Here is a 13,784-nt window from a genome sequence, read left to right as displayed (position 1 = left end):
TAGGCAAAGAGTTCTTGCAATTGACACCAAAAACACAATGCATAAAAGAAAAAAATTGACAAATTAGACCACATCGAAATTATAAACACTTGCTCTGCAAAAGCCCATAAGAAGAGGATGAGAAGACAAGTACAGCCTGGGGGATAATAATTGCAAACCACGTTTGTGACAAAGGACTAGTATGTAGAATATATTAAAAACTTTCAAACCACCACCACAACAACAAATAATCCAATTAGAAAATGGGCCTAAAAACATGAACGGACATTTTACCAAAGAGGGTAACAAACAGCAAATAAGGACATGAAAAGACGTTCAACATCATTAGCCAGTACAGAAATGTAAGTTAAAACCACAGTGAGATATTATTTATTACCTATCATACGCATCAGAATGATTAAAATAAAAAATAGTTACAACACCAAATGCTGGTAAGGATGTGGAGAAACTAGATGACTCATACATTGCTAGTGGGAATGTAAAATGGTATAGCCGCTCTGGAAAACAGCTTGGCAGTTCCTTAAAAACTTATCATTCAATTACCATACAACACAACAATTATACTCTTGGGCAATCATCCCAGAAAAATAAAAATTTATGTGTACACAAATTACTGTAAACAAATGATCAAAGCAGTTTTATTTATAATTGTGAAAAATTGAAATCAGCCCATATGTCTTTCAACAGGTGAATCTGACAACAAACTGTATGTATGGTATACACATACCATGGAATATTCCTCAGCACTAAAAAGGAAAATCTATTGATATGCACAAGTCAGGTGAACCTCCAGGGAATTATGCTGAGTGAAAAAAAGGCAATCCCAAAAGTTTGCATACTATACGATTCCATTCAATAACACTTTTGAAATGGCAAAGGTTTAGAAATAGAGTACAGATAGTGGATAGCAGAGATTAGGGACGGGAGGTGAAAGTGGGAAGGAAAAGATTATAAAAGGGCAATGAGGAACCCTTATTATGACGGAACTGTTCAGTATCTTGACTGTGGTGGTGGCTCCATGAACCTACACATGTGACAAAATTGTATAGCATTAACTAAACACACACACGTGAATACAAGGAAAATTGGGGAATAAGATCAGTGAGTTGTTATTAATGTCAATATCCCTATGGTGATTTTTTACTATATTGTTTGATAAAATGTACAAAGGATCTCTCTGTATTATTTCTTCCAACTGCATGTGAATCTACAGTTACCTCAATAAAATCTTCAATTAAAAAAAAAAAAAAAAACTATTACCAAGAAAAGGAAAAGACAAGCCAGACTGGGAGGAAATATTTACAAATAATCTCATAAAGGGTTTGTATCAAGAAGATATGAACAACTCTTTACAACTTAATAAAAAGACAACCCAATTAAAAATTGGGCAAAGGATTTAGTAGACATTTCACATAAAAGATATACAAATGCATAATAAACATGTGAAGATGCTCAATATCATTACTCATTAGGGAACTGCTAATTAAAACTTCCTTGAAGCACCATGATATAATTAAATTTTGCTGACTTGATAGAGCTGGTAAAGTCAACATATTAGCATTAGAAAAAACACTTTAACACATAGGGTATTTAGTTCAAATCATTAGATGAAAAGCCTTACCATAGGCAATTTAATAAATTTTTTTAACAATTATCTATTTCAGCTCCTCATTTTCACATTTGTCAAACAAGATTACATTACTCCACAAAAATTCACAAATACCTTAATCAGAGCTTTTTTGGTGAGTTTCTGGTTAACTTCAGGCTTATTGAGTATGTTCTTTGCTCTGTGAGCATATTCCAATGTACTCAGAGTTTCCTGTGATGAAAAGAAAAGGCCAATTACTGAAAATACTAATTTTCAACAAGAGAAGCCACCGCAATGAGAAGCCCACGCACCGCAACAAAGAGGAGTCCCAGCTCACCGCAACTAGAGAAAGCCCGTGTGCAGCAAAGAAGACCCAACGCAGCCAAAAATAAATAAATAAAATTAATTAATTAATTAAAAAAAAATATTTAGACTTAGATTTTGGTGATAGTTGCACAGCTCTGTGAATACAGTAAAATCACTGAATTATATACTTTTAATGGGTGAATTTTATGGTATGTGAATTATATCCCAATAAAGATATTTTTTTAAATGAAAGGGGAGTTAGAGACCTTATAAAAGCTTTTCCTGATTCCATTTAAAGCACATAACCCAATATAAGATTTTACCATCTTTGTTGTTTCTCTTGGTTTTCCTACCTGTTCCCACACATCCAACCCCATCTTCAGTGCTCTCTAAGCAGCCTCTAAAACAGCAGCATTCACTTAACCCACTTCTAAGTCCTCAATTAGACCATCCACTGCTAATGACCACAGCAATTTTCTTTGAAGACTGTGTGGAAAAATGCAATTAAGTAACTAGTTTGGTTTTTTTTTTAATTGGGGTATAATTGCTTTACAAAGTTGTGTTAGTTTCTGCTGTACAGCAAAGTGAATCAGCTATATGTATACATATATCCCCTCTTTTTTGGATTTCCTTCCCATTTAGGTCACCAGAGAGCACTGAGTGGAGTTCCCTGTGCCTTACAGTTCTCATTAGTTATCTATTTTATACACAGTAGTGTATATATGTCAACCCCAATCTCCCAGTTCATCCCACCCACCCCCCTTAAGTAACTATTTATTTTATTTATTTATTTTTAATTTTTGGCTGCATTGGGTCTTCGTTGCTGCGTGCAGGCTTTCTCTAGTTGCGGCAAACGGGGGTTACTGTTCGTTGCAGTGTGTGAGCTTCTCATTGCGGTGCCTTCCCTTGTTGCGGGGCACGGGCTCTAGGGTGCGCAGGCTTCATTAGTTGTGGCACACAGGCTCAGTAGTTGTGGCTCACAGGCTGTAGAGCACAGGCTCAGTAGTTGTAGCACATAGGCTTAGTTGGTCCGCGACATATGGGATCTTCCCAGACCAGGGCTCGAACCCATGTCCCCTGCATTGGCAGGCGGATTCTTAACCACCATGCCCAGGAAGTCCCAGTAAGCAGTTTTTTAAGATTAAAAATTGCCAGAAAGGAGAAAGACAATTTTTCCAGTGCTGTCCTCCTCTACATGTCCACATGCAATGCTCAGATTCCTTTTACTGTAGTATAGAATGAATGAAGCCAATTGATGAACTTTAAGAATATGTGATATTAAATAAGAATTATAGCTACTACACTTCCGGATACCTTTCAAAGAGCTTACCTCAAGATTGAGAGATGCAGGAGAAACTGTTGCAATTATAGATGTTCTTGTACGTCCCCCAAGAGAGTCCTGGAGGATTCTAGTTAGTTTAGATTCTCGATAAGGAACATGAGGTGTTCTTTCTACAAGAGCAGTAATAACCCTTCCCAAAGTCAACAGGGATTGATTGATATTTCCAGCTTCCCGAGCTCTCTTGTCAACTGCTCCAGAACGTCCAATGTTTTCACTTCCTGCAAGATCAACCTTAAATTTAAAAAATAAAAGTAAGTTCTCAGTCTATTGGATTTGGAATAGAAGGCTTTCATTCTCGTATTGTACATAAATATATTAAATAGCCAGTAATTTTTCTATAATTAACAATCCACTACAAACCTAAAAACCCAGTGACTACAAAAATATTGTCTATAAATACAAACCTTCAAGCTGCTTTATGAGGTGATAAAGAATGAAACATTGGACTAGAACTACCATCTGACCTAGCAATCCCACTTCTGGGTATGTATCCAAAGGAAATGAAATCACAATCTCAAAGAAATATCAGCACTCCCACGTTCATTGCATTATTCACAATAACCAAGGTATGAAACAGCCTTAGTACCCATTGATGAATGAACAGATAAAGAAGATGTGATGTGATACACACATACACACTTGAATATTATTCAGCCATGAGAAAGGATATCCTGCCACGCTGTACATTTTAAATACTTAATTTTATTTGGCAATTATGCCTCAATAAAACTAGAAAAAAAAAAAAGAAAGAAAGAAACAGTGGTTATTAAGGTTGATGCTTACCAAGTTCAACTTTCCAATTTTAACAAGCTCCTCTCCATCAGTTGTAGTTTCTTTCATATGTATGGTAACAGAGAAAACTGAGTGGGAACGACTAGAAAACAAGACCAAGTTGCCCAGTCATTATACAAAACATTATTTGCTTTCTATAAAATATTGAAAACAGCAAAGAAAGATCTAAATCCACCAGGGTAGAAAAAGATAGTATCAGAGAAGATACCAATAAGATTTTGGAAGACAGTGGATGAATAGAATGCTAGGTTTTTGTTTTCTTCTACCTGGCCCCCGCAGGGGAGATCCCAAAAGGGAAGGATTGCAATCGATCTTTCTATTTATAAGAACCACTTGAGGGGCTTCCATGGTGGCGCAGTGGTTAAGAATCCGCCTGCCAATGCAGGGGACACGGGTTTGAGCCCTGGTCCAGGAAGATTCCACATGCTGCAGAGCAACTAAGCCCGTGCACCACAACTACTGAGCCTGCGCTCTAGAGCCCAAGAGCCACAACTACTGAGCCCGCGTGCCTAGAGCCTGTGCTCCGCAGTAAGAGAAGCCGCTGCAATGAGAAGCCCGCACACCGCAACGAAGAGTAGCCCCCCCCGCAACTAGAGAAAAGCCCGCGCACAGCAATGAAGACCCAACGCAGCCAAAAATAAAATTTTTTTTTAAAAAAAGAACCACTTGAAATATGTCATTACCATAAATTCAAACAGCACCAGGCAAGCCATCTGATTACTCCCCTTCAAAGCCAATTGTTCTAAAAGTACATTGCTCTGCTTTGAGAATGTCATCAGAGATAGGTAGCTCCTTCCACTGAACAGCAGAAATTAGTAAACAGTGTTTACCAAAACACTACAAGATAATCACTGCTAGACTATAAAGTTTTCCAAAGTCTGTCTTATGCTGTATATTGACATTCAACTTTTATCTGAGAGATATCAAAATCATATAGACAACCAAAGACATCATTCCTTTCTGCATCAATGACATTTGGTAAATGACATTATGTTTGTTAATGTCATTGATGGTTGGCATACGGTAATTTTTAATTTCCTCATTTGTACTTTTCACGTTACTTGGAAAATTTTACAATAAGTATCATTTTTACAAAATTATTTGAATTATTTTATATAACAGAAAAGAGGAAGGGCATATGGAAAAATATAAACTATAGATTTGAATTATAATATGCATCTCATGTTCTCCTACCATAATTTACCCATTCCTAATTGAAGATTATGGAATTAATGCAATTAAACACAAAAGTCAACTCTGATTTTGGAAAAGTGAATTATATTTTCCTTCTCTTTATCACATACATTCATAAGAAGAGATCTTTATTCCAGTCTATGTACGAAAAAGAGAATCCTTAATTATTCAAATTTACAGAATAATAGGAATTTTATATTTCAGAGAAAAGTATTTACAGAAAAGAAATTTTCTTAAGTTCATTCCTCCAAATTCTAAATAAAGTTATAAACCAATCATTTAATGAAAATGGAAATTTCATTCTATGATTGGTTTATAACTTAAGTTTTTAAATGGAAAGCTATTATAGGAAAATTTAATTAAAATTGTAATAGCACACATAATTCCATGATCTTAATTACTTTCATCTTATGCTATTTTTCTTCTTTCTTTAAATGCATACATATTTTTACAGAGTTGCAATTATAATCGTTATAGCATATTGTAGAAATGTCCAACTATAAGAGAGCAAAGAAATGAGAGCCCTAAAAGTCATTTTGTAGCTCAGGGAAAATGATATTCAGGTAAGTTTAACTACCTGAAGTAACATATTTAGTTAACTGCAGAACTGGAACTAAACACAAATATCTAACTCCTAATCCATAGCTCTTTCAATTACATTCTGATGTTTCCTTCAAAGACTAGCAGAAAAAAAATCACCTCTGACTTGGTGAACTGCATTTGGAGAGTTTGGGATGCATCCTATAAGGGGTACTATCAAATATGCCCCTTTCTCCTCTTAAAAGCCAGTGTTAGTGACCATTTGTCTTCCTACATTAAAATGAAGCCATTTGGAAAAAAAAAAAATCACGTTGCACAACCTAAATATATAAAAATTTTGTCATTTATACCTCAATAAAGCTGGAAAAAAATAAAATAAAGTCATTTGATTTTCCTCTAATCCTTACTCAAATCAGGGGTTTTCAAACTGTGTTCTCAGTATACTGAGAAGCTCCAGAAAAGTGCTCAGGGAAAACCTTCCTAAGGCTGACGAGGTTAGCCTCTGAGCATCCTACTGCCAAATCAACTACAGCAGCCACATTTTAATCTGGGCTCCCATGTATAATTTCATTTGGGAAAAGAAATCTTCTCCTTTAAAAGACTTAATACTTCTGCTCAAGTTCAACTTGTCTTTGTTCTCCTTTCAACATTCTCCCAACATTGGTGCTCTCCCTATAAATCTCAAGCCAATTACTAAGGCATGCAATCTAGCATACAATCTAGACGTGTGACTCACATACCTTAACTTACCCCACTGTGATTCCCCAAGTTCATAATTCTTCTTAAAAAGGAAATGGAGCGGTGGGGGAAACAATGGCTTTCTCACCTAGAGTAGGCATTCATCAAAGTTGCTGCAGTTGTCCTTTTTGCTGCCCCCTTCTCCAAAATTTGATAGACTTCATCCTTGTTGTGTACTGTAATTTCTTCTAAACCTTTGATTATCACTCCCCTCTGACAAAATATCAAAAAAGCATCCATTAGATTGGTTTTAAAATATATATATATAGACTTCCCAAAGTATCACACATTAACATTTGGAGTCATTTCATTCTCAAAAACTGAAGTTACCTTGTTACGGGGATCATCAAACATCTGTAGTCTCTCAGAAACGTCAGAAGATGGATTAAGGAGATCAAAAAGCTCTTCATTATAGATTTCCAACAGTGACACTTTGACTGAAAATTCAGTACCATTATCAGTAAGTTTCTCAAAAATCTGATGAAGAGTACGTGGAATTATACCAGCCAAAGGATCCTGAAATTGTAACATTAATAAAGACTTTAAAGAATGCCATTTACTGCAATAGTTAAAACACATATAACAAGGGCCTCCTTTATAGTATATTTAAACATAAGTATGTCAAAACAGGTTTAAAAACAAAACTAACCTGTTGGAGAAGCCAAGCCATTTACAACAGTCTGTTTAATAGTAATTATTCTTCCTTACACCTTCCACAAATCTGTCATTCCTGTCAGCCACTTTATGCCTGAGCATTACACAGAAACCAGTTGAACCAAGCTACTTATAAAGCCAATTTCAATAATCCTTTCCAAATTTTCTCATGAGAACATAACACCATCATTTTAATCAGAAGTGGTTCATCTAACAGTATATTCTCTAATTCTGACTAACTTTATGATACTAACTCCCGCACTGCAAGGTTTTCCCCTTCAAGCCCTACTCACATTCCACTTTCCCACAATAGTCTGCTCCAACTATTCTCTCCGAAACAGGCCGTTCTCTTATCACTTAACTGTGCCATATGTATTGCTCCTCTCTCTCCCAATAAGAATGTATGTTTCTTAAACAAAAGCCATACCATATACTTTAATTTTACTGTAGTAGTAGTTTATCCTAAATTCATGTTTGACATGGGTACTCTGATCTTTTCCATTTCAAGACAGGCCTTCAACCAAGTTTTATTTGGATATACTTCAGCCACTTTAGAGACAGAAGTCTGTTATAAACAATAAATACCTCCTCCCAAGTATATTCTTCATTAGGTGACCTTTCACCTTCCATTGTAAAGGTTTTTCCAGTGCCAGTTTGGCCATATCTGTGAAAATTAACAAAAGTGTTAAACAAAAGAACGAATACACGCATCTAAACCTTTTCATCAATTTGAAAAATAGTGTTTCACTCACGCAAAAATAGTGCAGTTATAGCCCATAATAACTTCATCCAGAATTGGACAAACAACACTTCGATAAACGTCAATTTGTTTAGTAGATGCTCCAAAAACCTATCCAAAAAAAAAAAGGCATTTCTTAAAAAAAAAAAAAAAAAAAAAAAAAAACTTCAGGGTTACTTTAATAATTTTGTTTTTAATATATTAACTTATTCAGCCCACTAGAAACCATTTGACAACTTAAAGGATAAACTGAAATTTGTAACTGTACACTAGAACCTACAGAAAATATGTGTACTAGGATAACTTTACATTAGTGAATAATAAAGAAGTAGAAGCATTTTAGGAAGTAAGTACCATATCAAAAGTATATGTTTTCCTTGAACTTTTGTCGGCCAATCCTCCAGTTCGTACACTAACTTCTTTCCGTATGTGATCACATTCTACTACAGAATGGGCATTAACTTTCCGCTCTGCCAAATTAAATGGTCTGTAAAAAGAAACACAGAAGGTTATTCAAGAACTCTTAGTTATCTGGTTATTGATGACATTTTTGTTAATACCTCAGACAAGAACAATGTGCAGCTTTAACTACACTGTTGGTGATAGAGATTAAATGAGGAGTAAATGACACTGCTAAGGCAGGCAGCAGAATTTTAAGGGTTTCAATTCCCAGAAATAAAATTAGTTTTTTAAAAGGTTTTGAAAGATATGTACAATTTTGACAGTTTCTTGGAGTAGATGCTAACAGAATTAACTTGTAAAAAATGCCAAACTTATTTTTTAGAATTCTATTTCCACTGTTCTTAGAATCCAGTCAAGTTAGGTTATGATGTAGTAGAAATAACATACCAGATTTGCGTTCAAAATATTAACCTGCCAGTGGATAAATGGCACAAAATAAAAAACAGATTGAAATAATGACTAATACGTTGAGTGCTTACTAGGTGCCAGGTACTCACTGTTCCAAGTGCTTCACATGTATTAACTGTTTGTCCTCACAGCACTGTGAGGTCTAGTGGGGAACAGTGACATAAAACAAGTGATTATAAGAGAGGTGATGTTTAGAAAGGGTACGTAAAAGGTAGGAACATACAGCAAAAGTTTAACGTGGCCTTAATTGGGACAGGGTGGGATAGGGGAGAGGCATGGGTGATGGGAAAGACTCCCTGTGAAGTAATCTAAGATAATAAATGCCTCCTTAGGCATTTCAGTAGAGTGAGGACTCTCCATCCAGTCTGCTTGGGCAATGTAGCCCTTTGTGCCTGTCTTCTCATTTGAAAATTAAGGTTGGTAATAGTACCAACCTCACAGTGTAGGGAAAGAAATCCTGTTTAATTTATTGTTTCCCCAGTGTCTACTACTATGCTTAGCACACAGTAGGCATGCAAATATCTGTTATACTACACTGCTTAATAAATGTCATCCTAAGGGGAATGATGGGAAAGCTAAAAAGAACCATAGTCCACAGAATAGCATCCATAAGATATTGATATACTTAACGCACATCTGGGCCAAAGGGAAAGGTGTACTCTTGACCTGAGTTCATTTTTCCCATTCATTATCACATACTGTGATACCAGATAGGAAACTATCTTTCCCCTCACTACTAGACGAACCAAGTTGCTATTTATTTTAAGAAGGATACCTCAATGTCCTCTGGCATGCCCCACCCCCTAGCATGTTTGACCGGTCAGAAGACCAAATTTGTGATCCTGGGAAATTTAACTCAGTAACTTCCAAGTAATATCTGGTCATGCTGTCATTTGTCAAATGTACTGAAACCTACACAATGCACATAAGTCACAGTATGCAGTATTATTAAAAGTTCAACAAAATTAGGTCAAAACCAACTTGTACAGAGGTAGGACAAAAGTATCAAGTGGAATGAATTCCTCTCATATGGTTAAAGCTTTTCCAATTGGTCTAATCTCTTGCCTGGATGTGTGATTAAGTTACCAAATGAATACCATTCAAGCTGTCAGGGCAGAGTAGTAGAAATTCACACAAATCACACATTCCTAAGAGTTATCAAAGCTCCCAGAGAAGCTTAAGGGACTGTTTGCACTGCAATAAAGAGTGCTGCTAAGCAACTATTTTCCTATCCAGACTTCTTTAATTAGATATTGATGACACTAGCAAACCCATCCATTTTCGTTGGCCTCAATACAGTACATTAAAATTCAAACAACCAAAATGGTAAACAAAGACTGAGGATTTAAAAAAAAAAAGTCGTGTCCAGCAGACTTTTTGAATGAATTGCTAAATCCATTCATTCATTCCATAAATATTCATAGAGTTGTTGTACAAGTAAAGAACATCGTAAAGATTGTATTCATTGTAACCAAGTAATGAAGTCATCTCTCTTCAAATTTTGCTGATCTCTTAGGCTACAATAAACTGTGCCAATTAAAAGTTTAAAACTGGGGGAAAAAGGCTTCCCTGGTGGCACAGTGGTTAAGAATCTGCCTCCCAATGCAAGAGACACAGGTTCGAACCCTGGTCCAGGAAGATCCCACATGACATGGAGCAACTAAGCCCGTGCACCACAACTACTGAGCCTGCACTCTGGAGCCCGTGAGCCACAACTACTGAAGCCTGCATGCCTACAGTCCGTGCTCCACAAGAGAAGCCACCGCAATGAGAAGCCGGCACACCGCAATGAAGTGTAGCCCCCGCTCACTGCAACTAGGGAAAGCCTGTGGGCACAGCAGCAAAGACCCAACGCAGCCAAAAATAAATAAATTTAATAAATTAAAATAAAAAAAAAACGGGGGAAAAAATCAGAGAAGAGTATGTGACAGAAACATCATGTGGCCTGCAAAGCCTAAAATATTTACTATCTGGGCCCTTTACAGAAAAGATCTGACAACCTCCGAGGGCCTCATAAGTTGTTTATTTAGTAAAGTTTAAGGACATGTTTCCATTAGGAAGGCTATTTGAAAAAGAAAAGGCTAACTTGAAAAGAAAAACATCTCTTTATACTGAAGTTATTGTAAACATTAGACACAACCTAAGCACTTTTCATTAGTGATAAAGTAAAAGAAATCTCTTTTAAGTTAAGCCTTGAAATGTATGGAGATAATAAACATGAAGTTCAGGATAATGTTTATCTCTTGGGGTAGAGAAAAGGGATACGCTGGGACTCTAGATGTAATGATTGTTCTGTTTCTAATCTGGGTGATGGATACGCAGATGTCTGTTTCATTGTTCTCTGTAACTTTTTATAGGTCTGACATATTCTGTAACTAACAAAAAAAATGAAATTAAAGAAAATGAAGCCACACAGAAAAGGTAATACCACTTGACTTTACTAAACGATCAAAATCATCTAAAACTTTGCATTTGAATATAGGCTGTTTTTCTAATCTTCAAAACAAGTAACTATTAGCAGAAGCCGTAGAGTGCAACTAGAATGTAATTGGCTAGACTTAAGGTTACCACCAAATGTCTTCTTTGGCGCCTACTTTAGAAAGTTAGCTATTACCTTTGATATCTACAACTCAAGTCACCAAAGCTGTGTAGGCAATAACCTAAGAAAGTTTGTTAATACACTTTTTAAATAACCTTTTAATTTTAGAATACATTTGGATTTACAGAAAAGTTTCTGATAGTTGGTAGTTTTTAAAACAACAGCAGCAAAAACAGACATACAAAACACACAAATGCCAGTAAACTATGGAGGGCCTCAAGTATCTTCAAGTATGTCCTTCCTCTCCTAGCTCATTTTAAAATTGGGAAGTGATATGGAAACCACTGGGAAATGTAGCAGAACTTAAGTTTTCTCCTTGATCTTAAAAACATAAACTCACTCTACAACTTAATTTTTAAATTTTAAATACAGTGATGTTTACTTGTTTAGTAGGGATTAAGGAAATACTGCATCTAGAATAAAGAGAAGAGGGGACCGATTACGTTTTTAGAGGTGATGGAGAGGATGATAATCCCAACATAAGTGCTAAAACATCTGTAAAGTAGGTGTGCAGTCATCTCCAAACGGACCAACTGCAAGGAGTGACACCTAAATCTTTGTCGACAGTAGTCTTTTTAGAAAAGAACACATTTCACTAAAGAACGGCGACCAAATTCTCCTTCTCAATAGCAGTTTAAACTATAAACTCAGATATAAATTCCTTTCTTCTGAAAAATAAAGAAAAAATACTAATTTACTCCTCACAGCAACCTGGTGTCATTTTATCAAACAGAACGCAGATAACTATGAAACAGGAAGGTCTGGTCCCTTCAGAAATTGCAAACAAAAGCCCTCTCTCCTCGGACCGCGCAGGAAGGAGCCCTGCAGCAAAGCCCGGGGCTCGGAATCCTGCCAAGCTCGGCCTACCTGCATCTCACCACCACTTGGATGTTCTTCCCCTTCTCATCTTTCTTCTTCGCAGATGAATTCGGCTGAGACGCCATGACGGTCCCCGCCGAAAAATCAAGGCCTGGTCGCGGACTCGGGCGCCGTGGGGCGCGGAGCGGCTCGGCGGCCGGCGCGGACCCAGGTGCCCTCCTCCCCTGTCGGGTGCTGGCGTGGCCGGGGAAATCGCTCTCCACCAGGGACTGTGACTGGCCCCGGCGTCTGTCCTCCACCCGCCCGAGCCTTCGAATCACCAACCTAGTATCCGCCCGAAGCCCAGGAAACCAAGCAACGACTCGGCGCCTCAATTTGAAAAAGGAGCCGAGTCTCCGGGCCAATTGCAGCGCAGGCGCGCAAGGCACCATGGGACGCGGTGTAGACACCAGATCCCGCTCCCGGGGCGTGGCCCGCTGGAAAGTAAATAGCAGATCCGACCGTGCCCTCCTGGAACTCGTAGTCCAGTGGGAGAGACGCCGGACTTGGTAGTGTCACATTTAAACTTGCTCAATTTGGTCAATTATATCGCGTCTCTAAACCAAAATTTTCTCATCTTCAAAATGGGAATAATAGCAACTGTCTCAGAGAGCTGTGTGAGAATTAATGAGGTGGTGCGGGTAAATAGCTTTGACTAGAACATGGAAGCGCTCAGGAAGGCTGGCCGTGATTGTAATTGTTATTAGAGAATTGTAAGAGAGTGCTGTTGGAAGCACAGAAGAGAGAGGTCCAAAGGAAGCCCCTTTCTCGGAGGAAACGTCCAGACTAGTTTTGAAAAATAATTAGGAAGTGTTAAGGCTACCACGGGTACGAAATCGTGATGAAAAGGACACTGAATGTTACTTTAGGACTAGGAATTTATCCTTTAACTGATGAGAAATCGTCATCCCCAAATGATTCCAAGAAAGAAAACAAGATCAGTTTTGCAGTAACTGCTGCAGGTTCAGGGCGCGCTTCCCCCTGTCTACGTGGCGCAGCGTTGGGCAGGGTCTCAAGGATGTTGCGCAAACGCCCGACCCAGTCAGCCTACAAATCCCGGCAGCCCGCGCACCCTGGCCCGGCTCGCACGCAGTGACCGCTGGCTTCCGTAAGGGTACTCTGGGCGTTTCGGCAGTGCTTGGGGTGACTCGACCAGCTTAGGTGTGGGTTCTGGACCCAGGAAGTAATGAATCATGGGCCTGTGCCATAGTCGGCTCTGGGAACTGCGCTTCTGGGCCACACTTAGGCCACGGGAACCTAGATATCGTAGTTTCTTTCTTTTTTTAAAAAATTAATTAATTTTTGGCTGCGTTGGGTCTTCGTTGCTGCGTGCGGCTTTTCTCTAGTTGCGGCGAGCGGGGGGTACTATTCGTTGTGGTGCGCGGGCTTCTCATCGCAGTGGCTTCTCTTGTTGCGGATCACGGGGTCTAGGTGCGTGGGCTTCAGTAGTTGTGGCGTGCGGGCTCAGTAGTTGTGGCTCACGGGCTCTAGAGCACAGGCTCAGTAGTTGTGGCGCATGGGCTTAGTTGCTCTGTGGCATGTGGGATCTTCCCAGACCAGGGCT

At 38.2% G+C, this 13,784-nt stretch overlaps 1 protein-coding gene across 1 annotated transcript in view; it reads right to left on the bottom strand.

Annotated features, from left to right (window-relative positions):
• KIF11 (kinesin family member 11) overlaps window positions 1-12,310 on the bottom strand; it is a 49,816-nt gene extending 37,506 nt beyond the window's left edge. Inside the window, exons 1-9 of the mRNA XM_029244626.1 lie at window positions 12,230-12,310; window positions 8,248-8,380; window positions 7,907-8,004; window positions 7,740-7,818; window positions 6,831-7,016; window positions 6,589-6,713; window positions 4,020-4,110; window positions 3,225-3,467; window positions 1,724-1,819 (exon numbers count right to left, since the gene is read on the bottom strand). Coding sequence (XP_029100459.1) covers window positions 1,724-1,819; window positions 3,225-3,467; window positions 4,020-4,110; window positions 6,589-6,713; window positions 6,831-7,016; window positions 7,740-7,818; window positions 7,907-8,004; window positions 8,248-8,380; window positions 12,230-12,306 — 1,128 coding nt within the window. The 5' untranslated portion in view covers window positions 12,307-12,310. The remainder of the gene's footprint in view (window positions 1-1,723; window positions 1,820-3,224; window positions 3,468-4,019; window positions 4,111-6,588; window positions 6,714-6,830; window positions 7,017-7,739; window positions 7,819-7,906; window positions 8,005-8,247; window positions 8,381-12,229) is intronic.
• Between the last annotated feature and the right edge of the window lie 1,474 nt (window positions 12,311-13,784).

Source organism: Monodon monoceros, unplaced genomic scaffold (assembly GCF_005190385.1).
Source record: "Monodon monoceros isolate NGI ecotype Baffin Bay Population unplaced genomic scaffold, NGI_Narwhal_1 Super_Scaffold_4, whole genome shotgun sequence".
NCBI classification, from domain to species: Eukaryota; Metazoa; Chordata; class Mammalia; order Artiodactyla; family Monodontidae; genus Monodon; species Monodon monoceros.
Note: the sequence above shows the minus strand (reverse complement) of the source record. Positions and strands in the feature narration are given on the sequence as shown.